The sequence below is a fragment of the Alexandromys fortis genome, unplaced genomic scaffold, assembly GCF_014885135.2.
Source record: "Alexandromys fortis isolate MF-2015 unplaced genomic scaffold, M_Fortis_MF-2015_v1.1 scaffold_22, whole genome shotgun sequence".
Taxonomy (NCBI): domain Eukaryota; kingdom Metazoa; phylum Chordata; class Mammalia; order Rodentia; family Cricetidae; genus Alexandromys; species Alexandromys fortis.
In genome coordinates this window covers 717398-742908 of record NW_026067900.1, presented here as the reverse complement: position 1 = coordinate 742908, position 25511 = coordinate 717398, and the positions used below count along the sequence as shown (strand labels likewise).

The following is a 25511-nucleotide window of genomic DNA, read 5'->3' as shown; positions in this document are numbered from 1 at the left end:
GCAAGCTTGCAATAGCCACACCTGAGTCTTAAGAGCCACTGTGAGCCCCTGGCTGGGTGACCTTCAGAGTGGATGGCAGCTCAGTGTGACCAGGCCCAGATCTACCCTGCAGATGGAAACTAAGGATTGTGCCACTGTTTTTTTGCAGATGCCCCAGAGGTCTCTATTCCTCCTGAGAGCGGGCCCTGTGGGATCTGTGACTCCCTGAAGGAGCACTCCTCTCTTCACATCCATAGTGCAAACAACAGAGCTGATGTGCCTGACTCTTCAGCCTGGCTGGCACCCAAAGCCAAGACATTCCTTGTAGGTGAAGGGCCTAACAACCTTAAGGAAATGGAAGGAAGGGAGAGGAAGGAGAGACTAGGTTCTACTGAGGATAGTCAGGCACCAGCTACAGTGGGAGTTAGGCAAATGCACTGGGACACCCTAGGGCCAAGTCACTCCTCAGCACCTGGACCCTCTAGGCAGTGCCCAGGGGTCAGGAGGGCTGCGGAGCTGCTGCTACTAAAGGAATAAGTAGGGGGAGGAGGAGGTCTGGTGCCAACCTGTTCGCCTTGCCTTGATTTTCCTCTTCCTCTGGTCTCCTTCCCTCTCCGGTGTCCTCTGTAATCTCTCCCATCTCCATTCTTCTAAGCCCAAGTTGGTCCTCTAGACCTGCCCTTCCCTGTGCAGTAAAATATGGTGCACAAGTAAAATACACAGCAGATTTTTAGGATAGATGATAGTATAAACAAACTATCCCATTAAAGTGCTGATTACATACTGGAATGACACTATCTCAGGTCTTTTGGATATATAAGATTATTAAAATGTCACTGGTTTCTTTACCCTTTTGTGTGGCATCTACAAAGTCTAAAATGTACCATGTGTGGCATTATATTTTATCTCTATTGGATGGTACTTTCATAATCCTTCGGTTTGTGATGCCTCCTTCTCATCCATCTATTCAAATCTACTTTTTTTTTCCAAGATGGGGGCCTCTTTATGTAGTCAAGGCTGGTGTTGAACTCTTGATCCTCCTTACATCAGCCCCCAAGGGCTGGAAACACAAGTATCCTGCGACTTTTTCTTCAAGGTCCACCTTAGGTAGTTTTAGCTATATTTAGAGGAGGGAATGACCAGGCTGAGGAAAGAATTGAATGCTTTATGCCCCAGTAGCTCCTGCCTCCATACTTTCCCGGCTTAACCCAGATGACTTTTGATTTATAAAATGAGAAAGGCTGCAGACAGAGGAGATACTCATTACCCGATTCAGGAAGTGTCTTCCTAGCTTCCTGCCTAGAAACAAGCCCAAAGCATGGGCATTTCAGGGAGCTCTGTGTCTTGCTCCCCACCTGTCTGCATCCCTGTGAATGCCTATGACACCTGGAAGGCTGTCAAATCGTAGAGCTGGAGAATGCTTTGGCTCTCAATAAAGCAATCATCAATACCCACGGTTTGTAGTGTTTCTAATCCAAAGCTGGGTCAGCGGCTGTGCCACCTCCCAGAGCATGTAATTCCTGGATAGTTCACCGTTAGAGTGAAAATTAGAGGCTTCTCTAAATAGCTCACACAAACAATGATGGGACCTACTGCCACCTGCATGGCACCTCCTCTTTAGCAAAGGAGAATGTGATTTAGGCAAAAGGTTATTTGGAGGTGATAGCATGTTTTGCAAAAGGGTCCAGACTAAAGAAATGGCAGCCAAAGAGGTCAACCACTGACTGCCTGCAGTATTCTCAGAGGAAGAAGAGGCACAGACCTATGCCCTATAGTCATAGCCCTTTGGTTTGGGATACCTCCTCTTTTTCCATCCATTTGTTCAAATCTAATATGAGTATGGGTACCCAAAAGCCCTCAGAGGCCCTGGAGCTGGAGTCACATGTGACTGTGAGCCGCTGGACACGGGTAGTAGGAACCAAACCTCAGTTCTCATCAAGTGCGCTTACCTACTTAGCCATCTCTGCCATCCCTGGCCTTGGCCTCCTGATGCTGCTGTCTCGGCTTCTCAATGGTCGGGAAAGCAAGCATCCTGTGACTTTGCTCTTCATGGACCAGCTTATACCCTCTTTCCCTCCTAAGCCCTCCCCTAGTTACTCTGGATTTCCCAGCCTTACTATTAGCAGCTACATGACTCAGAGCTACACACACCATGTATCTTTATGCCCCTCCATCCTGGGCAATTAAGTCCACTTGTGTATTTTCCTTTGGATGCAAAGGAGAAGACCATTTGTTCTCATTAATTCTCATCATCAATAGAAATGCTTCATCCACTCTTACCTTTGGGAGAAAAAAAATCAGTCTAATGTGAAAAACATTTTTATTATAATTTCTTATATTTTCAGTGTATGTATTCATTACAATCATCGGTACAATAAATATAGAAGTGCTAAACAAGTCATCATCACAGTGGCCTATGGCATGAGAGGCACAGGGACCCAGGGATACTTATATCACCCCTGGTATTTCGTCAGGGCCAATCAGGAGGCCTTCAAAGAGTATCGAAAGGAAGAGGAATAGAAATATGAGTAAGACAGTCAGTGCAGCAAATTCTAGAATGTCTATTAAAGCCATGGATACTAAAAAAGAACAGTGAGACTCGAATTCTCCTCAAGTTAGAGGCAGAGGAAAGACTGCAGGAAGCAGTGACCCCCTCCCCCATGTCCCCAGTGCATGCCCCACCCCCATGCCTTGTGTTGGTCTTCTTCACCTGCCGTGTGCCCAGCCCTGTGCCCACCCAGGCTCTCCTAGGCACCCACCTTACACCTCACACGACCGAGATAAGGAGTGTAAGGTAAGCTGCGCACACACCACAGCACCGGTCCCTCAGTGGCAGCCCCGTGTCCACAGAAGGACGGGGAATATGAAGAAAGCTGCATCTTCAGGAGCTGGTTCTCGGAGCACTCTTTCTGCCTCCCTAGCTTCGTTTCATCTCATCCATGAGGACTAAACGAGGACTGAGTGTCTGGGCCATGCTGAATGGGAAGAGGGGAGGAGAAACGCCACTGTTGTCACCTCCTCCCTCATTTCCTTTCACGGCCAGTCTTCATGCCAGGCACGACGAGCTTGCTGCGTTCTCACACAAGTTGTTGGGGTAGAGTTCTTTGCGACAGTCTTGCTGTCCTGGCGTGCTTTATGCTAGTTTCCGGCTGACATTATTCCGGCCCACTAAATGGTGTATCTCTCCTTGAGAGTTGTCCTTACTGTGGTGATACCATCAGGCACGTTGGCTGCAAGGCTGGGGGGGGGGTGGGGGTGAGGGTACCCAGACTCCAAGGCTGTCGGAGATCTTGTGTCTATGTGCATACACTTCACACACAGCCAAGCCCCTGTTGGGTCACCTGTAACCTTGCCCAGGGAATTACGTTACAAAGACGCAGGGCTTGCCACCATGAAAAGTTGTAATGGTAGAAGAAGATTTTTATCAAGTCAGAGGAAGGTGTAGAAGGAGAAAGATGTAAAAAAACAAAACAAAATAAACAAAAACCCTTGTACTTCAAGAGGACATTCCATGCTGTCAAAATGGGACGAAATGGGAGAACTTGCTGTGCACGGCAGGGAACTGGCAGTTAGGGCTGGAGGCTGAGGCCACGGTTGAGCCACAGAGCCGACTGCCATCCACAGGGCTCTCACCTCTGCGGGAAGAACATGAGTAAGGAATTGAGTATTCTCAGACACTGTGTGACTGAGGGGGAAGAACAGGGAGAATCTTGGGAGCATTCTGTGGTCTTAGTACTAAACACCAGGACCTGGTTTGGCTCTGGGCAGGTAGCTTTCTGCTTTGGTAGTATGAAAACACATTTTGACCAAACATCATTTAGACTTCCCCCCAGCCAGGGGAGTAGACAGTCCGGACACCGAGTCGATAGCAGGGATGTCAGACAAGGTAGAAGTGACGTTAGGGCAAAGAGACAAAGTTGCACAGCTGTCTGGCTTCTGTCTGTTTCCCACGGGTTCAAAGCAGAGTAGATTATTCCATGAATCGCATCTACTCCAGGAGACAGCGAGCAAACCAGCAATGGAGCGGAGTACAAAGCAAACCGTCCTCCTGAGGCTAAGCAGACAGTAGCTCAGACTCAATTTCTCTTACGCTGTATCTTGACTCCAGTTCTGACTCCAAAGCAAGACTCCCGGACAATGTACGCCTTTCCATTCCACCTGCTTCCCCTTTCTCTGTCTCCCCTTATCTCCATTAAGAAATAGAAGTTGAGCCTGCATCTCTGTAAGATTTGGCCAATGTCTCTAACCCAAAAGACAGGACTGTGGCAATGCCTTAGTATATTATGGTTTTTCTTTCTTTCTGATAATCTGATGATTCTTATCTCAATTCTTCCCCATAGGCATTTGGTCAGGCTGGAGGGTCTGTCCGGGAAGAAGGAAATCCAAGGAAGACAGCTCCTCCCTGAGGGAGGAAGCCGAGTTTCCAAAGTATCACCTGAGCAAAGGGTACACGCTCTAGTCTGGAAGGTTAAAGAATAACTAGAATGTCCGGGGCACTGGAAATGTATCAAGATGAACCCAGAATGGAAGTGTTTTCCAAACCATAATAGCTCATCAGCAGGTTAGGTTTGTGACCCAGAATTATAAATCTTTAGCCGTCTCGTGCAGCTAGAAAAATCCACTGAAAGCTCCTGCCCCCTAGTTCAGTATATCCCACTCACAGGTCACCCTGGGGTGGCTTAAGCAGAACAGGTGAGGCCCAGCCAGAAGCCTCACAAGTGTCTGGGGAAGGGGTTATGGTTGAGCTCGAGAGAACACCTTGAGGTATTTCAAGTGTCCAGAGAGCCAAAGTATGTAGTGTCCAAAGCAAGGTCCTTCCTTGGATGTCTGAGAGGGCCGGGGACCTCAGGCGTGGGCCTCAGTCTCCTTCTTCATGGCTGGTTTATAAATGACTCCCTTGTTGTCACCTTTTTTGCTACAGGAACAATAAGAACACAAGTCTTTGTTAGTCAAAAAGGAGAGAGGGAGGGAGCCAGAAAGCAGTCTGGCTCAGGCATGAAATGAAGGAGGTCTAGAAGTCCAGAGTCCTCTCTGGGGACCTCACCCAGCTCTGTTGGTCTTGGGAGAGAACGGTGTCATACCAAGCAGTAACTAAAACAGAACCTACTTGCTTTGTGTTTTTGTACTAGACCTGCATTCTGAAGCAGGTCTCATTGTCAGCCCCACTTCAACTTCTGGTGCCAGAATTAGAAACCTTATTTTTTATACCAAGAAAAATAAAAATCTTAGGAAAAGCCAAGCATGGCAATAAAACTATGGACAAAGGCATTTATAGGTAATATCAATGAAAGGTCAGGTTTTTCTTTATTTTTCCTTTTGGATTCATAGAAGAAAAGCCAGGTGGAAAGATCTCAGTCCAAAGACCTGTCTGGGGCCTCACAGCTGACTAGCCATGGCGCAAGGCAGGCAGAGTCACCTCCACACTGGAACACAGCAACCCTTAAATGACCAGTGTTTCACGCAAGGAGCTAGACACTGGTGTTTCCAGAGCAGTGCTCCTAGGAGAGCGTGGGTTACACACAGGGGCTCCGCAAAGCTGCCTCCAGAGAGGCCAGTCGTCACGAGTGTACATAAACCACACATCTAGAACGGGAAGTCTTAATCCAAACCAACTCACCTCTTCTTCCTTCTGAAGAGCCAGATGGACACCGCCAGAACAATGGAGATGCCAAGAATGCCAGCCAGGGCCACTGAAAGGATGATACCTGAAGAGGAGGCAGGGAGCACGGGTCACATTCCGCCCTTCTCCTCCTCTGATCCCATAGCACCTGAGTGTGAACGTATGTCCTTGCTATAGCTGTCCTCAGAGCACTGTGACTTCCCCACCTCTGTTCCCAGATCCTGGCCTCTGGCTATGTGGGACTGACTGGCGGGAGCACTTAGAGGGACCCCCAGCACATCACAGTGGTTTTCCAGCGGGGTCCCCAACCTCGCACACGGATCATCCGAGGATCACGTTCACAATGTCAACTTTCCAAAAGGTCAGCCCTCAGAGAACTGGTTCCGACTATTGGACCTGGGACCCTGGAATCTGCATTTGCTTTTCAAACATCTCCAGCTGATGCTGATGCTTGTGGTCTATGAACCACACTTTGAGAAACGCTGGGCTACAGAGTAAGATCTCCATCTACTTTTGCTTGCTGGATGTGAGGTTTCTTGGGATGACTCTATCAGTGTTACCCCCAATTCACTGTAGTCCCAAACAACCAAGCCCGTGGTCAAGGTCCTGTGACCTGACCTTATTCTTAGGGGTGTCTTTAGGCGAGGCCCTCCAACCTTAACCAACAGAATATCGTAAATGGGATTTACACATCACAGAGTGATTCAGGGTTTTCATTAGAGAAACATTTGATTGGCAGTTCATTTTTCAGTTAGAGAGCAGCTTGAGTGACACCAGCAGCCAAAGCGACAGCAGAGAAGCAGAGGAGATGGGCTGAAAGTGTCACAGGCCCGGATCACACTGAAAATCATGGGGTCACCCAGCTGTAACATGCACACTCCAGAGGCCACATACCCAGACTCAGTCCTGTGTCGGTAAGGAGTCCTACTTAAAAGGGGGGAGAAAAGATTGGAGGTTAATCTAGAGTCAGACCGTGATGGGTCTGACCAGTGCATAGCATAAAATTTTTATTTTCGGTGGATTTTCCGGGGTTTATCCAGGTTTGTGGATGGTCAGCCTTGTCTTAGGTTGATGGGGTAGGGGAAATTCCCACCTAGGAATCCATACTGTTTCCTCCTCCATACCTTGTTCTTTTACCACAGTCCCTTCCTTTGCTAGGGCAAGACTTCAGTTTTTCATCGTAGTGGCCAAAGAAGCAAAGGGGATGGGTAAGAATCAGTCTACCTCGGCAGGCTGCTTCCTGTTTCTCTGATAGCTGCCTTCCTCAGTAAGGAAACTGCCACCCTCCTCCCCCTACTCCCCCCTGCTCTAGCACCATGGTTGGATTCTTTCTTTGCCATTTCTGCTTGGCCCTACTGGACAAACTCCTCTACTATCCCAGTATTATCTTCTCTGCTTCATGAGACTGGGGTATTAAGACGCCCCCCCAAGGAGTCTCTATCAGGAATCAGTGGGATGAGTTTAGAGTTCTGAGTGGGGCGCAGCCACCAAAGGTAAAATCCCACAGCCTACTAGGGATCTCCAGGGGCATAGTCACCCGTGACTGTGTTTTTCTGAATAAATAGAGGACCCTAATCATACATCCTCCCTGAGCAGCCCCTAACCTGTCTCCTACAGGTTCTCACTACTCTGCATCTTCCTCTCAGCCAGTTCTCCCTCTAAAGAAGTCTATTTATATACACCCTCTTCTCCAGTGGTTTTCTGAAACTTCACAGTGTGTGTGTGTGTGTGTGTGTGTGTGTGTGTGCGTGCATGTGTGCATGCATGTGTGCATGCATGCCTCCCTGCCTGCTTTGCTGTCTATGGTGTTTGTTCTAACTCACACTAGAAGCCTGGGTGTGAGAGGCTGTGGTAACCCAGTCTGACACACAAAATATCCTGCACCTGTAAAGCCCACCATAGGCACCAAGACTCCGGGCGACCCCTAGCCGAGTGTGAGGTGCTAGCAGAGGGTAACAATTCACCCTTGGAGCTTCCATCATGCCGAGGCACAAGACCTGAGGCTGCAGGGTCAGGTTTGGCTCACCTGCCTTCTCCTGTCCTGTGGCCAGAGTCCGGCTGGTTCCCCAGGGCCCACAACACCTGAACCAGTCAGTTCTCTACTACCCTGCAATTTCACATCCAGCCTGCCAAGCCTCTGAGACAGGCCTGAACCTGAGTGGCCCCGGCTGTCATGAGATGAAGCTGAGTAAACACGAGGAGAGTGTCCCCCAGAACAGGTGGACTGTTCCTGTTCTGACTGGCCACCACCAGTCGTTCCTAGTTCTTCAGTAACTGCCCTGGTCAGATTGCCTGGCCAGGCCTCCCTGGTAAACTCAACACAGGGAACAGTGTCTGGCTCTAGATGTACACAGGACAGGTTCCCACGCGGGGAATTTCACGCTCTACGTCATATACTGTGCACTCCCCCAGCCTGGGGTCCCAGCAGAGCACAACTTAGTTCTTGAGTTTGCTGGCTTTTTTTTTTTTTTATGGAACCCAGAGACCTTGTTCATTTCTATCTTAAACAAGCTGTTTCTTCTCTAGCCCTGTGATGAAACACACTTTTGTTCCTCAAGCTCCAAAAGTCCGTAGTGCTGATCCAGCCACATAAGACTCTCCAGGAAGCCACTTAGCTAGGTCGTCCAAGCTGGGCCATGTCTTTCACAGTCACCATCAACATGTGAGAGCCACATGTGCCAAAACAGCTGAGCATGCCCACCACATGGCTGAAGGGGTTATCTGTGTGCTGTGGTCATGGGTTGCTAAGCAAAGCCCATAAGGAGCTAGGCCCTAGAGTGATGCTTTTCTCCAGAGTGGCCCAGCTTGGTGGCTGCTCTGGAGGAAGAGTCTGGCTTTCCTTGCTTGCTCTGCAACATTTCAACAACAGCATAATCGGACCTAGCTCCCACCCAGGTTTTTTACTCCTGGGTGGACTCCTGTCAGGGACTAAATTGCCTCTCCTTGGAAACAATGATGTGAACCCAAACAACAATTAAGACAAAGAAAGGCGCAGAGACTGGAATAAGTGAATTTCCAGCTAAGACTTTGATGTTGAAAAAAAAAAAAAAAAAGCAGCTAAGGTTCCAAGGAAGAAAAGCCCTGGCAAGGGGGTCACCATAAACAGTTCTACCTCCCCATGATGCTCAAGGCAGGAAGATGTGGTTAGAATGCCACCATCCTACCAATTTCAGCAATACCAAACACGGTCTGCAGAAAAAGACCTCGCTCGGTGGGTTTGAGGCTCACTGAAGATAGGGCCAAGGCATCTGCTAGCCAAATAGCTAGGGAGCTAGGAGAAATATCGATAATTTGAGAACTAGAGCCAGAAAAGGAAGGTGAAGTATTTCTCAGCAGAGGCTCAACCAGGTGAGACTAGTCTCTGGGCAACTAGAGTACAGGTATCCAAGATGGTTCAGGATGGAAAGGGCTTCCGCTTAAACAAAGAAACTGGTTGTTTCCAAACAGGGACAATGACATAGAGTTCCTAAAGAATGATGAGACAAACGGGGAAAATGGAGACAGGCCTGTTCTCAGTGGTGGCCCATGACATATCCAGCTGGTGAGAACCTAGCAGAAAAGACTCCTGAGATGGATAACTCAAGCTGAGAAGATGGGGGAGCGCTGCCTGCTCAGTGCCTCCAGAGAGCGCTTGGGTACCAGCCAGGGTGGACAGAGATAGGGTGATACGACACACAAAAGGAAATTGTGCACAGGCACAGCCAGCAGCATTGTCCAGGAAGGCAGGACACCTGTAGAAGGGCAGGAACTGCTTAACACAAAGGCCTTGCTACCTGGACTAGCCGGCTCAGGAGCTGCATCTTCCACTGCGTCTGGCTGCACCGAGGATGCTGGTTAACTGCTTTTGAGTTGTTCTGAAGCCTCAAGCACAAACACAGACAAGTCCAGCCCGAAGAGCAAGCACTCATTCACACATCTTGGAGTACCTGGAACAACAGCCTAGTATTTTCTAGTTCTACTTTCAATTCTGTTTCATTGTGAGACATGATCTCTTGTTTCAAAGTCCTGTCAAAGCATGAACTGTTCTCAAAGAACAACATGTTATGTAGGAACGATATATGCATGAGCCAGTCTTGCATGGTCTCCAGGAGAGTTTAGGTTTCCCTGGAGTTTAAATGATGAAGAACACGACATTGGCTTAGAATGGTAACAAATTACCCTTGCTGTGTGGTGTCATAAGCCATAGGGTCAAGTGACTGCAGTACCAGCGTTTGCTTCAGATTGTACTTGCTTAGGAAAATGCCCTCGGTGACCAAGCACACATTGCTGCTGTCTTTGGAAGGTATTTTTAACCAGGCACTGCTTTTCATCAACCTTATACAATGCAACGAGGGAATGACTTCTATAAAGAAGCTGGCTTATAAAACTGATAGAAACTGAGGGCTTTGTCACCCCGATGGCAAGCATGCCTGCCACACTGCTCTGAGGCAGGTGCCATGCCAACTCTCGTTCTTTGCATTCAGTGGTCCAGGCTGCCAGGGCTGAGGGGGCGAAGGCTAATAGGATGGGGAGCTCATATCCCCGCGAGGTCGGAGCAATGAGAAGTGTAGCATCCGTTGGCAGCTTGCTCTGGGCCTTTAAAACTCGGCTGCAAGCTCTAGTCTTGAATTTCCCTTACAAAGGGTTTTATTTTCACATTGTTGGCAAACTTAGAACAGAGCAATGTAAGACTTGAAATTTGACAACTGGCCAGGCATATGTGTAAACCATTCTAAAGAGAAGATGGTGGGGAGGAAAGGGAAAAGGAAAACGGTCCGTTATATTCTTTCGGCAAGCTTGTAACATACACCAGGCATGGTGCCAAGAATAAAGAATGAATGAGACATGAGACACAGGCATCCTTTCCATAGGGATGTAAGTGTGCAGTGTATAATTCTCTCTCTCGTTTTACTGTATTATAAATAATTCCTCAGTTATATGTCACATACTACAATAGAGATGAATAAGTCAGATAAAAGAGGTGGGTAAGCTCCCTCCAGGGTAGTAGGGAGGGCTTTCTGAGAGAGTGTGATTAAAGTTAGGTCTTGAAAGAACTTTGAGAATGAGAGAGAGTCGTTCCCGACAAAAAGACTAGTGATTAGGGCATGTGCCTTCCCTGTTTTAGGAGGCCCCGCACTTCGGGGGACTGAGGCTGAGGACAAGGATGGCTGCCACAGAGAGATCACGTGGGAGGACCAGCCAGGGGCCTCATCAGGAATGGGTCCAGCCTTATGCCTGGTCCCTTCCCAGCTGTTACTCCTGAACTCAGCCTGCTCCGTGTCAGGGGCTTGTTGTCAGGAAGACGGAATGCTCAGGGGAGTGTTTGCTTGTTTGTTGGTTTGTTTTCCTGTCCCCGCAGTGCACAGCTAGGGCCGTGCTGGGGAAACGCGGTGTGCTGAGGGGACTGGAACTTCACTTCTTAGCACATTAATGTTTGCTGCTGACAGTTCAGACCCCTGATCCAGGTCTAGGCATCGGAAGGTAGGAACTTCTCTGGTTTCTCATTGGATGCCTTGGAAGAACGGATGATACTCTTCCGTCTAATAGCTTTATTTATAAATAGAAACTTGAAGAAACACAAGGTCAATAACCACGGAACATAAAGTTCTAGTCCCCAAAAAATTAATTAGCCATCTTAGCTGGGTAAAATTTCTCTCTTTTGCAAGTTTTTCTAAAGCTGTGCGGATCTCTCTGGGATAAGCAGGCTCAAGTTATATCACTCTGCAAATGGCCATTGGTTAGAGCCCTCCCCGTCTGCGTCCAGCAAGCTCAATAGTGCAGCACACTCACACATCTGAATGCCCCTCAGCTGGCTCTAGATCCATGGTGAGCGCATGCAGTTCCTCGGAGCAGCCCACTAAAGACATGATTATGGAAACTTTGTGGCCTCGTTGTGCCTCTCCAGTTTCCCTGCCCCTAATATACTTGAGGGGAGCTAGCCAATATTAGGTATTCAGGTTTGCTAGACCCTGGCCTTACTATCCACCACCATTTGGACTAGAGTTGGTGCCTTTGACTGGGAAGAAATTGACTCACTTCTGGGCGCTGGCCCACGCTCTTTCTAGCATTCTTGCTCAGGGTACCTGGCCCTCAGGAAACCTGAGCTGGCTTCAGGTGACTTTTCTCTCTAGCACCCCACCTTGAGGGCAGGCCCAAGCCTTCCTTGGAAAGGGTCCACTTTTCAGAGCCCCTACAGGACCTGCAGCCTTCCATCTGGAGTAGAACTGTTAGGTCATCAAAACGACACCAGATGAGAAAGCCTCATACAGATGGAAGGGGACAAGGGCTTTCTCACTTAGTGGTTGACTTGACCAAGTCTCTCTCTTGCTACTTCTCATAGCCTTGCTCAATTATGTAAGAAGGATACTTATTGAGGTTCTAAAGGGCTATGGGAACAAGGTTCCTCTTGAATTTGTTTGGGATCAGCATCACAAGACTCAGGTTTTCATGACATAATACAGTAAAGACTAGACGGCTCCATGGCTAAGAACACTAGTTGATTTTCCAGAGGAGTTGGGTTCGATTCCCAACACCCACAGTATAGAAAGTAGTGACTCACAACTGTCTGTAACTACAGTCCCTATTCTGTAGGGTGGAGTCCAACACCCTATTCTGATCTCCCAGGGCACCAGGCATGCACATGGTATACAGACATACATGCAGACAAAATATCTATATACATATAAAATAAAAATAAAATTTTAATTTAAAAAATAAAGATCAGCACATGTGATATTCAACTTTAGAATCCTGTACTAAAGGGGAGAAAACCATTCCTAAGCCTACAAAGTCATTGACCATGCCCTGGGATAGTAGTTCTCAATGGGGCCATTTTGCTTCATCTCCCCTAGAGAACTGGGCAATGTCTAGAGATATTTTTTCAATGTCACAAGTGGGAACATGCTACCAGCATCTAATAGGTAAGGATAAGAGACATCTGTTAATGCTACAGGGCACAGGGAGGCTCCTACGATGAGAATTATCCTGCCCCATGTGCCATTAGGGTCAGGGTGGAGAAACCCCACTCTAGGGCTACTTTGTAGCTAAAATACAAATCCCTTACAGAAAGAGGCACATTCTGTGTGTCTTTTGTAAGCATGTTCTAGGAAAATAGCAATTAAATGGTTCAATCCTATTTGTTTCAATTTAATTAAATCTCAGAACACACATGTACACACGTGCATACGCGCGTGCACACACACAGTGCGCTCGCCCTTGCAGTTTGTTTCCTAGAGATTATCTCTACTTGGATTCCTTAGCTCTCATTAACTTCCAAAGAAAACTGCATAAAACAGACCCTAAATATAAGTGGGCTTCCATGGAAGAGTCTGCAAAGAACTGAACCCAAAACACTCAGGAGTCGTGTGGTCAGACAGACTCACGCTCCAAACCTGAAACTTCATGTTAGCCAGACCTGCTCCAGAGGGGCTGTGAGTGGCCCTTGTGGATTCAGGTACCTGTGGGCAGAGGAGGGTAAGAACTGAGCCTTCTAGGGGCTGCTTCTTCATCTTGCCTTGTTTGCTGCCTGTGTTTTGGAGTATGAGGAAAGGGAGTGCTTTGGCGAAGTTTCTATAATCAGTGTCTAAGTGAACAATTTTCCCTTGAACTGCTGCAGGTTCTCCAAGGAGAAAGCTGAGCCTTGCCTCATGGAAGCAGCATCTCTGACCAAGCCATGCGGGAGGGGCTGTGGCAAAGCTGCCTTTGGGCTTTGATCCTGATGTCCTAAGCCAGGGATTAGGCTTCAAGCTTCTGTCTAGAGCCTGCTCAATCTACTCCAGCCAGACTTGCAGGATCTACCAAGGCGCTCAGCTACAAAGCTGCCTGTATGGTCCGGTCTACAAGCAGCTACTTAGGCCTGAGCCCATCTAAGACGACGGCTAATTAGCACCAGTGCCACAGTCCATCGGTATAAGTGGGGATTACTTTTAGTTGTCATAATCAAATTCCTGCACGGTTTCTTCTGATCCTTTGTAACTGCCCCCACACACTGACCCTGCAATGCAAAGTGAGCATCGACAGTGGTTAGTATCCATTCTGAATCACAGCACGTGGGCACGGAAAGGATGTCAGAGCAGGTCCCTGCCACCCTGTGGACAAGGAAGCCAAGGCCCAAGAAGGGTGTGCTTTGTCCACATCATAGAGCCAGGAGAACACGAGGCAGCAATGCCTTGAACCCAGGTCTCCTGACTCCAGGGAAAGTATCCGTTACCCTCTTTCCAGGTACATATACAGACTAGCTCAGAGAGCGGCTCTCACAGCCCTTGGACCATAAGCAATATTTCGCCTGATATGTGTGGACTATGGTCCTCATCTCTAGGCCTTTGAATTTAGGAATCGAAATAGTTCTACACAGAGTATGATGCCTCATGTCTATAACTTCCACCCCTTGAGAGGCTGAGGCAGGAGAACCATAAAGTCAAGGCCATCCTAGACCTACATAGTGGGTTGCGAGGTAGCCTGAAATATAGGAGACCTTGTCTTGAAAACACTGAGAACTGAGAACAAAGGTTCGTCTCTACATACTACATAGTCCACCTAGAAGACTAGGGAAGGAGGATGCTGTGCCCATAATGGGGAGAGAATGAAAAGATCCCAGGAACTCAAATCATTCACCAGAAAACAGGTGGGTTGTCCCTGTCTTACCCATTCTCAGGTCATGGGGGGGACCACCCTGTTCCCAGATTGTATTTCAGACTCAGAAACTGAAGAGAAGGGCAATGACCGTAACTGAGCGATACCTGGAGAGAACACAAGGCACAAACCCCCGGGGCCTGAGCATAACCCACAGAGACAGTCTACAGACACAATGCTGGCCATGGGGGTGGGGGGTGTCAATTCAGAAGGGCAGATCTCTAATGCCTTCTGGCTTAGAACCACAGTCTTCATTTGCTGGTGACTCAACAGGGCAGGTGACAAGCATAACCTCATATAGCAAAGGACCAGCAACAACAAAAAGCCTGAGCTAAGATGAGGGGCATGGCTCCTCTAACAGGTGGGCTTACATATATGCTTTAACGTATGAGCCCCCGACACTACTGAGCTGTGTGTGACATACGGAAATGACGGGAGCACTTCCGCAGATCTGCGCTGCTTCTGTCAGAATATCCCCAGACTTGGCAAAGCCCAGGAAGGTGTGGTGAGAAAGTTCCCTCGGAGGTGTGAAGATGGGTGTGGATGGCAAGAGCTCTCCTCATCCCCATCACCACTAAGTGTGCCGATGGAGGCACCGAGCAAGTGGAACTTTCTCCTAGTCATCACAGTTATAGACGTAGAAGAAATAACGAGTTCTTCGCAGCTGGAATCCACCAAACTCTTCAGCTTTATCCAGCTTGGAATGTGTTTGCTGGTGTTTATATAAGTTCCAAGATTAGACAAAAAAAAAAAAAAGCTGAATCAGGGTGCTTTCTTGCTAATGGACCCTGCTACGTTAGACTTTGAGCAGATGTGGCCACGAACATGGGTTATACCCTTGACCTTACAAAGAAGCATGGATGCTTGTAGTATGTAATCACTTCCTTCAGCCTAGGGCAGGGCGTATGTAGCCCTTTATGCTGAGGGAGTCTAAGGTGGGAAGTTGAAGTCTCTCCTCGTGTAAAAGATTCCATGTGTCTTAGGATAAGGAATCATTCTTCAGAGCAGAGAAGTCCCGGAGGACATCTCACCACCACTGGTGGGTGATGTAAGGGCTTCCGTCCATGTGCCTCAAAGTCCTGTGCTCCTCTGCAAGGACTTGAGGAAGCAGAGAACACAGAAGGGAGACCACAGTAGCCCCCGCACCAACGTTCCTAGACGTGTTCTGATTTGTTGGCAGTCAGGGGACTCTCAGCCAGTCTCCTGAGGGTACACTGCTACCTCCCCCTCCCGCAGTATCTTCCTCACCTTGTCGGAAGGAGATATACACCAGCCTCTCGTCAAACTTCTGGACCTGCCGGAAGTTGTTGACCATTTCTCTGGGGGAAGGGTCGTCCATGTGTGTGAAATACAGAGCTGTCTCCAAAGCCAGCAGCTGAGGGGAAAAACGGAAACGGGTCTCATGAGCAGAGGATGCTCGCTGGCCTGACCTCCTGGGGAGAAGCCTCAGGAATCAGCTCATGAAGTGCTTGGCAGGAAGTACTTGAAAGCAGTGGGAAAGTCAGAGAAGATTGCTCCATCTTGGGGGTCTCTCTAGCTAGCTTCTGCTCAATTGGACTGGGTCCTTCCTGCTGTCAAGGATCCCAATGACCACAGAATCTGCCCCCGAGGAAGGGAAAGCTCAAGAGAAGGACTCCTTAACCTCTCACCAAGACCACATTCCTTTCATGATCTGAACTCTTAAAGGGGGCTGGGCTTGTTTTTTCTTTTTTTTTCTTTCTTTTTTAATTATCAAATCAGAATAAAAGACAGAGGGAGGAGGCCCCCTGGTGTTCTGACTGCTGGCTCCCTGGCATTTGCACACCCCCACGAAGACGATCCAACCCGTTTCCATGGCAGCTTCTGGGTTCGGCTGTGACTGCTTCCCCACACAGTTCACCTCTGATTCAGCTCATCCCCTCTCCCGTCCACCCACCAGATGCCATTTGCCGAGGTTTCTCCGTTCAGAAGCTTGTGGTACAGAGCAGGAGTTTGACAGTGAGGGCTGGCTAGAGCGACGGGGTGGGGGTTGTCATTGTGTCATTGGCCTTCTCTACACTGTTCCCCTGCGTGCCTTCAGGCTGTGGGGTAGCAGGATGCGCAGTGACTCATCTCAGGAATCAGGTGATCCTGAGAACTTCTGACCCTGACTCCAGCCTGAGTGGTTGCTAATGACACGGCTCTGTAACTTTCACTTCTGGATCGTGAGCTCTAAGACCTGTGACTCCCTCGCCCCCGCAATCCCAGGGCCCATGTGTTATCGGGCTACGAACTTTACCCCACCAAAGAGCCAGACTCTCCCACCTGGACAGCAAATGCCACCTAGCCACTGAGGACTATGCTTGCAAACTCAGCTTTGCAGCTCTCTTTAAAGAACTGCAGGAGGTATGTCCATTTCCCCAGCTTGATGTTTAACTCCTCTTAGGGCTTAGTCTGTAATTTCTGCAGCAGTTCAGTGGCAGGTCACTGGAGAGGTTCTGAAGAGCTGCTAGTGAACTCAGAGGAAATCAAGTCATTGATTAGAACAGCTTGCGGCAGGGAACAAGATGCTGTACAGTCTCTGGCTTGTTACCTGATCCTGGGAAATCTGCACAGGATTTCGGAAAACTGTCCAGAGCACAGTAGGGTAGCACGGAGGTGTAGTCAGGGACCCTACATAACGGTAGTACTCGTCAGGGCTCTTAGGCAGAAGTTCTTCAATGTTGAAGCCTGGGATGCGCACTTGTTGGCCTGGAGAGACATATTGAGAGTGAGGGTACCAGTCTACCTCCTGATAGGAGAGGCATACGCATAGTAACCAAGCTTAAATACTCACATTCAGGCATAGAGAGTATGCTCTTACCTGGGCCACCCGGCCAGTGTCACAACACTGCCCAGCGACCTGCTGTTTTCAATGCTCCCATCCCTTACCCCGTTGCTATTCTTAAGGTGACACAGGTGTGACCACGTCCTGTGTAACCGCGAATGAGAAGTAGCCAAGAACCCCTCACCTTTGTACTTAACATGTTGAAGATGACTGAAGATCTTGTCATATGATGGATTGATGGCACCTATCTGCAACAGAGACCAGGAAAGGTTGAGCTGGGGCAGAGTAAGATAGGCTCAGCCCACATCGACAGTGGCCATCAGAGGGCTGGCTGGAGGCCTTCCCTGAGGATCTGTCTCACGAAGAAAATTCTGACCCATCACCAAATGGTTGAGAGTTAGTATGGCGGTCTTGACCTTGGCATCAAATGATACCTAGTTTTCAACTGAAGACACCAGGTTTGAGTATCACAGTACATAGGGTGTGTTCCTGGTTGTCTGCTATAAGGCCAAAGACTACATTAGTCTATTTAACCTGAAACTTAAGGGAGCTTTGAGTTCGCAAAAGTAAGTAAGCAAGCAAGCAAACACTTTGGGAAATGGGAACATGTTGCCTCACTGGGGGAAAGCCAGGCCAGTTGATCATTCCCCACCCCTGCCCCCCAGTTTTTGAGATAAAATCTTGATATGTCTCAGCCTCCATCCTGCTAGGATTACAGGCATACACCACCACACAGGCGCTATTCTTGTTTCCCAATATTAAATCATTCATTCCAGAACGGAGTTTGGATGCTAGGTGTTAAATCAGTGATGGGCACATCTAAGGGCGCAGCATAAGGATCTCTGTACCCCACAGGCCCTCCCCAGCCATGCGACCTCAGACCGTGCAACAAGACTGGAAACGGGGCTCATATTTTTAATGTCACAAAAGCCATGTCTGTCTCAGCTGCCTAGATACAGAAGTCTTCCTCTGAGAAAAGAGAGAAGGAGCCTTCTGAGGAACGGCCCTGCTCTAGAGGCAATGCAGGGTCATCCAGGAGCAGCTCACCACCGACTGCTGTGCACAGCACACATGCCTGGTCCAGACTTCACATGAGAAACCCTTTGAACCGCATACCTCGATGAGAACGGCAAGGACAGCGAGGCCTTCTGACTTGTCGCTAGCGGCGCTGAAGTCAGGGTACAGATCTGAGTTGTAATGGACAATATGCAGCTGCAATAGGAGAGAAGGGGCCCAGGAGGGGGCAAGTGACTCACAGGAACCTTTGTTTCTGAGGAAGACTTGAATCCAAACAGAAAGATCAGCATCTATCTCTCCTCTCCTCCAAAAGAAACGATCCTTCACCCTTAGCATCTGTCCCCAGTTTTCCCCTTTCCCCAGTCCTCTCCAACCTGTAAACCAGGGCACATCCTGTCTACTGGCTTCCTAGAGTCTGATAAGGCACCTGAAAGTAGCAGAGTTATAATAGGCATGAATGGATTGATGAATGAATGAATGAATGAATGAGTTTTTATATTAACCATGAGAAGATGTTGGTACTTTGGAACTCTTCCTCTCTCGCTCTCTCTCTCTCTCTCTCTCTCTCTCTCTCTCTCTCTCTCCAAGCAGTCTCCTGTCGTTTGACATCCGGAAGCAGTAGGGGTGGGGCAGAAAACCAGCTGCCGGCTACAACTTCATCGTGATTGATAATGCACAAACCCCTGGTGTTTATCCCTCGGGCAAACAGAATCGCAGCATGGCTTTACCAGCTGCTTTCCCGGTCAGATTTTCAGAGCCTGTGAAGCAAAATGACATCCCACACATATAGACTTTTATCTTCTCAAAATAAAATTTTAAGTGGTGGAGTTTTTAATCAGGCCAGAAGTTAATTACTAAGGTAAAGAAGTTTTTGAGAAATCCTAAATTTAGAGAGTGTACAAGGCACATATTATGACCCTGGTTATTATAAATCCTGCTTAATCTGACTTTTAATCCTAAAGATAGTCTCACCAGCCATCTGAAAACTTTCTAGTGGACAGCTCTAAATGCAAAATGCATGCCTTCTATTCTGTGCCCTTGACTATTGCGTGTGGAAATCTTTATCTCGATTCCTTTTTTCCTATTCATTTGTTATCTCCCTTTTAAAAAGGAATTTGGCATAAGGTCTATTTCTAATGTCATTACATAGCCCTTTTGCTGTTTTTTCATTCCATTTTATTTTTTTATGTGTATGGATGTTTTGCCTGCGTGTATATCTGTGTACCATGCGCATGCCTGGCTCCGGAGGAAGTCAGAAGAGAGCACTGGTTGGAGTTACAGATGGTTGTGAAGTGTGAGGGAATAGGACCAGGGTCATTTGGGGGTGGTGGGGAGAGTCTTACTTGTATAGCTTACGTCAGCCTTGGGCTTGAAAGCCTCCTAACTCAGCCTCTTGAGTGCTAGGTTACAGGCTTGCACCACCACATCTGACTGTCGTGTTATTTCTTGTAAGTCTTCTGCTAAGGCTTCCTTAGGAGCCCTTGCTTCGCCATCTTTCCCCATGAACGACGGCCCACACCATCTTAGGATGGGGAAGCAGAGTTGATATCTGTTTGTCTAAATTACCCAAGATCATTATTGCTTGACCTTTGCCCACAGTCTGCTTCAGATCTGACCATTTTCAGACTAATTTAAAAAGTAGGTTAAAAGCTATTCTATGTCTATAGGCATTCCCTGGTGAGGGCTTCAGAAAGAATCTTCTGTAGTCCCCACCCAATAGAACCACTACTTCAAAGAGATTCTCTCCGGAGAGTCCTCCGGCTAGGCTCGTCCTGATGCTTTTTCTCTCATATTAGCAATTATGACCTATTTTTACCAGGCTTTGTCTGATGATTAGCTTAAGAGCAGAGGATATAATAATTAGTAAATTTTTTTAAGATTTTATTTTTATTTTAGCTAGACATGGTGGGGCATGCCTTCAATCCCAGCATTTCAAAGGCAGAAACAGGAGGGTTTTGGTGAGTTCAAGGCCAGCCTGGTCTACAAAGTAAGGTCCAGGCCAGTGAGGGCTACATAGTCAAAGGACTACATAGCAAAATTTTGTCTCAAATGCTAAAAAGATTTGTGTGTGTGCGTGCACACGTGCACATGTGAATACGGTATCTGAGGAGGCCAGAAGAAGGCATCAGAACCACTGAAGGTAGAGTTATAAGCAGTGGTGAGCTTTCCAAAATGGGTTCTGGAAACGAAACTCAGGTCCTTCGTTAAGAGTAGTACGATGTCTTAATTGCTGAGCCATCTCTCTAGCACCGTGGAAATATTTTTAAATGTGTAAACTCTCCAAACCTACATCCTAGCTGCCACTTTATTCTCCCAGGGAGAAGCAGAAGCCTCAACATTGCAATTAGCTTGCAAGAAATTGCAGTTCCTGAGCTCCGGGGAAGGAAGGGTTTGCTCTGAAATCCGTGCGCCTCCAGTCCTACCGTTTTATTGGGCCAGAATCGTATCTCCTCCACACTTGTAAGAGACCTATAATTAGGCTGAGACGTTAAGCAGTTCAGCAGTTGTGAACAGAGGAGAGGATGGTTGTACCATTATTTAGCGTGGGGTCTGCTGGCTGACCATTTATCTCTTCCTATTTCCCTAGAGACCATCAGAGCCACATCCCCAACTCAGAGCTTGGAGTGGAAGGATGCAAGACCCCTCATCATCCCAGCCCATCCCATGCCTGTGAGACAGCAAGAACATTCTGCCTCCCTTCTCTTTCCCTTTGGTACTTTGGATTAGACTCTCAAGGCAACGTGACACAGTGCTGTGCCCATATCCCAAACCAGTTTCAGAGAACCTCCGCTCATAGCGATGCCCTGCGCATCTTAGTGCCAGTCACCCCTTAATCTGTGGCAAACTATAAGAGCGGTCCTGAATACGTGTCCTCCTCATATTCCAAGTACAATTCATGACTAAGAAGAGGAAGGAGGATGTGGGAAAGACATTTGTGAGCAGCGTGATGTATGAAGACTGAGAAGCATGGGGGAGCAATGAGCCTGGTATGATTAACAGCCAGGCAAGTTGTGAGGTCTTCATGTGCACACAGCAGAGTACATCTAGAAAAGGGCCACATGCATCCACCAAGCCATCTCAAGCAAGGCTGGCCTTCTCAACAGCATCCCACAGTAAAAGAAACAGGCAAACTCAGGATGCTCCAGCAAAGGAAGGGACAAAGACGCCTGGCTAAATACAGGGCAGTGAGACTTTGCTGTGCTGCCCACAAAGACTGTGAAGGTTGCTCTATCCCAGTGGCCACAGAGAGGGGACCAGCACCAGGTACTCTCTACCAGACTGGCTGTTCACTCACCTCGGCGGCGAAATGCTTCCCACTCACGGTGTGTTCAGAGCCACGGGGGTCGTTACGGTTCCCCCAGTGCAGGTGCAGCTGCTCCGCCCTGTATTGGTGAGGCTGGGGGCCCTGGATATACATGTCCGAGTTCAGATTCAGTCTCACTGTGAAGAATGGAGGAGCAGCCTTCAGAGCCCTGGGCCAGCTGAACCCTGGCCAGACCAGCCCTGCTAGAAAGCAGTCAGGCAGGTAACTCCCTACACAGGTACAAGTGGGTAGACCAGAGCAATAATGCCTGCAGGTCTGAGACCTGGCCTCCTTCCCCTAGTGCAACTCCAGTGGCCCCTGGCCTCCTTCCCCTAGTGCAACTCCAGTGGCTGCAGCACCTTCATGGATCTCCCTGGAAAGTATCAACCTATGCCGATGATGGCTGTTTCTTTACTTATTCATGTATCAGATTCCTGCCTATGATAATAGAACCATCAGTGAAGAACTTCCCAAGTTGGAAAATCATATTCCAATGATAATTGCTATTTCAGAAGCATTTACTGTACAACAGACTGAAGTGCCCCATATCTCGTGTTCACCAAACAGATCAATGGATCTCTCTTCCAAATGACAAGGAAGTTAAAGCTCTTATCCCGTCCGATGACTCATTAGTACCTGTGATGGCTAATCTTGGTTGTTAACTAAATTAATATTTGGAATCAACTACATCCTACGCTGCTGGGCACTCTTCTGAAAATTTCCTTGGTTGGAAAGACTCACCCTAAACCTGGGCTCATGTGTGTGTGTGTGTGTGTGTGTGTGTGTGTGTGTGTGTGTGTCAAAGTCAGGATTCAACCCCAGTCTGTCTGACTCTAAACCCTGAGTGTCCACCCACTGAATTGCTGGTTTCACCCTGGCAGCTTAGTCAATGGACCAATGGGATCAGACCTATCTCTTCCCTCCCGCTTCCTCAAGAGATGGGATTTGGAAGTGTGCTGCCAAGAAGCATCACTGGAGCCAGGACTTGCAGCACACACCCCCATACACAAGACAGTGGGCCAGGAATGCCCCACAGCCTCCTCCTAGTTCCTTCTCCTGAGTGCCTCCGGGGAGGGGGGGAGGGGGGAGGGCCCTTCCCGGCCAGACACAAGAGTCAGACCAGGGAGTCAACAGGACTTCAGATCTGCCTTTCGGGGTCTCCCCCTTACCAGAATGGCCATCATTGGTCAGGTTCAACAGCTTTTCGGCAGATACATTGTAACCTTGGAACTGTAGGGGTTTGAGGTTGGCATCATACTGGAGGATGTCGCTATGCAGGTCTATTGGGGACTGTAGGAAGCCCCCACATGATGGGTACTTCTTGGACCAGTTCTTTTCCCCAGTAGCACCTAGAAGGAGAGATCCAATCTGAAGCTTAGTTTTCCACCAGGAATTTTCCCTACTGTCTAATCTCTGCTTATAAAATAACCCCTTTCTATTCCCTTGTCTTTCCATAGGCAACCACACCATTCTGCATAAGGCAAGTATACGTACTGGTCCCTTGGCTTCAGATGTGGACGTAATCTGAGACTAGGGAGAGTCAGAAGAAATACTTGACCTCTTTGCTCATTGTAACGCTACGAGGGAGAAGGGTCGGCCCTAGTTTTAGAGGTAAGCTGTTTAAAAACTGGAGATACCCGCTTATAGAATCGGGGCCCAGCAAACATCTCAGAACCCTCTGCTGTTAAAGGTCCTGTAGAGGTCGAGAGACTGGATTAGCCCAGGCCAGAAACTAGGGCCCCCACCCAACCTCCACTTTATTGCCATGTTGACGCAGTACATATCCTCCCTACATGAAGACTGGAGACATCCTGCAACTCACCATCCGCTTGTTGAGCACCTATATATGCCACCTATTGACTCTAGGTCTTGATGCCACCAAGATGGATACTCTAGGGACATGCAAGCAGGTATTCTCGTGGGGGAAAATTTGATGAATCTGCCAAACTGTGTCAGGATGCACCGTGGGTAACTGACTATCATAGCTCAAGTAGGTCTCTGAGGCTGGTAGGTTCACAGTGTGATGTTCCTGATAGGAAACCCTGCGGATTCAGACTCCTGATACCCACATCTAGAGTGCAGGATGCAACCCAGAAACAATGCTTGGAAAATATTGAATAATTATAGGCCTGGCATCACGAAGACAAGCACAGCAGGGCACAGCGGGGTTTTAACAGAAAGGAAGCCTGGTAAGACTACAGTCTAATTATTGTGATAAAATTGACAGGTCCTCAGTGAAGAGAAACAGGCTTAGAGTGGAAACCATCCAGGGCTCACACTCCTTACTAAACACTGGCTAGCAGCCACTCCTCTGTGAATGAAAACAACCATCCCATGTTCAGATAAACCAGTGGTTCTCAACCTGGGGGTTGGCGACCCCAGGGGTCGAACCACACTTTCACAGTGGTCACCTAAGACCATCAGAAAACGCAGATATTTATGTTACAGTTCGTAACAGTAGCAAAATTGCGGTTATGAAGTAGCAATGAAAATAATTTTGTGGTTGGGGGTCACCACGACATGAAGAATTATATTAAAGGGTCACAGCATTAGGGAGCCTGAGAACCAATGAAAACTACGTTGCTCCCACGGGGAAAAAATCTTGAAAGAATGTAGTTCTGCGTTTAAAAGATTATCTTCCGTGGTGATTAAATGGATTTTCAGACTACTGGCAGACAATTTCCCTCTAATAACTGAGACCTTGGGAGGCTATAAGAAGGAAATTGTGTAAATTGTGTCCTGCACAGTCATAGTTAGAGCCACACTGGGCATTTGGGCGCAAGAGAAACAAGCATGTTAAACACAGAGTCAGTGTGGCCTAGGCTTCAGCAGAAAGCGAAGCGGGAACATGGAATGCCCAGGCAACACGCCTGCACCACCACCTGTCCCCCTGCCTTGGTGAGTGGCCACAGCCAGGGCATGTTTCCCACCTTAGTAGAAATGGCAGGATTGGATACCGTATTCTGGAAGGTTCCTCCTGGCTCCTGAGATCCAATATTTATGAAGATTACAGGACTAAGCAGCTTCACCCTCTGCACCAGGCAAGTTGGAACGACTCACGGAGGCTCGTTCATGTCAAGGCAGCTCTAGTGTGTGTGATAAAATGCCCAATGGGAACCAGCTTCAAGAGCGAAGGTACAGGATGCTGGTGTCCCTGAGCAGTCTGGGGTGTAGACACCACCTCCCCAGTCCTGGCCTCTGTCCACCGGCAAGCTAGTCACTGGCACCAGTCACAAGCCCTCGTGGCATCAGGGTCTAAAATGCCTTTCCCATCCCCCCTGCTTCTTTTACCATCAGCAGCAGGATTTATTTTAGCAGTTTGGCCCTTCTAGAATCTATAACCTTGACATAGCCACGGGGAGAAGATGAAAGTGTTCTGTAGATGAAATACTGAGATGAAGCAATTTGTCCAAATTTAGACTTTGGCTTAATGCCAGAGTTACCTGGCTTGGATCATGAAGCTTTGGTGTCTTCTCTAGGGGTGTTTATCTGGGAGATTCTGTGCATCTGTTTCCTCCCCCTCTCTCCTACATTCTCCTCAGAGGCGAGGAGTGTCTCCTTCATCCCATTTCCTACAACACCTGGCACATGGCAGGTCCTCACACGCTTGCTAATTCTCCCACCTGTTTCCTGTGTATTTCTCTAAGGGTACTTGATTACCCGTTTGAAGTCCCCCGCATGCTTTTTACCCTTTAAAAAAGAGTGGGAGCCAGTTATGGTGGAGCCTATCCAGAACCCAGTACTGCTTCCTACTCCCTCCCTCTATCCCTCCCTCTCTCCCCTTCTCCCTCTCCCCCTTCCTTCCTTTCTTTATTTCTCTCTCTCTCTCTCTCTCTTTCTTTCTTCCTTGTCTGTCTGTCTCTCTCTCTCTCTCTCTCTCTCTCTCTCTCTCTCTCTCTCTCTGTGTGTGTGTGTGTGTGTGTGTGTGTGTGTGTACAGGTGCATGCATACTTTCAGTTAGCTGGCCTGTGAGCTTCTGGGGAGATTAGATTCTCCTGCCTCTGCCCCCATCTCAGGATAGGAATGCTGGGATTATAGATGTATGTCACCGTATCTTGTTTTTTTACACGGGTCCCAGCAATTGAATTTGGGATCCCAGGCTTTCACAGTTAACACGTTTACCCACTGAGCCATCCTACTGGTCCTCTGTAATCCTAGTACGTGTGCGTGGAGGCGAGAGGATCGAGAACTCAAGG

At 48.3% G+C, this 25511-nt stretch overlaps 1 protein-coding gene across 3 annotated transcripts in view; it reads right to left on the bottom strand.

Moving 5' to 3' along the window:
* Nucleotides 1-2301: 2301 nt before the first annotated feature.
* The window catches only part of Ca12 (carbonic anhydrase 12), a 55937-nt gene continuing 32727 nt past the window's right edge, over nt 2302-25511 (bottom strand). Inside the window, exons 3-11 of one of the 3 annotated variants that reach the window (XM_050125663.1) lie at nt 22485-22664; nt 21307-21452; nt 18111-18206; nt 17179-17242; nt 16761-16918; nt 15458-15584; nt 6494-6526; nt 5597-5684; nt 2302-4894 (exon numbers count right to left, since the gene is read on the bottom strand). In XM_050125663.1, coding sequence (XP_049981620.1) covers nt 4825-4894; nt 5597-5684; nt 6494-6526; nt 15458-15584; nt 16761-16918; nt 17179-17242; nt 18111-18206; nt 21307-21452; nt 22485-22664 — 962 coding nt within the window. In that variant the 3' untranslated portion in view covers nt 2302-4824. The remainder of the gene's footprint in view (nt 4895-5596; nt 5685-6493; nt 6527-15457; nt 15585-16760; nt 16919-17178; nt 17243-18110; nt 18207-21306; nt 21453-22484; nt 22665-25511) is intronic. The other 2 variants (XM_050125672.1, XM_050125681.1) reach the window with 2 other exon arrangements.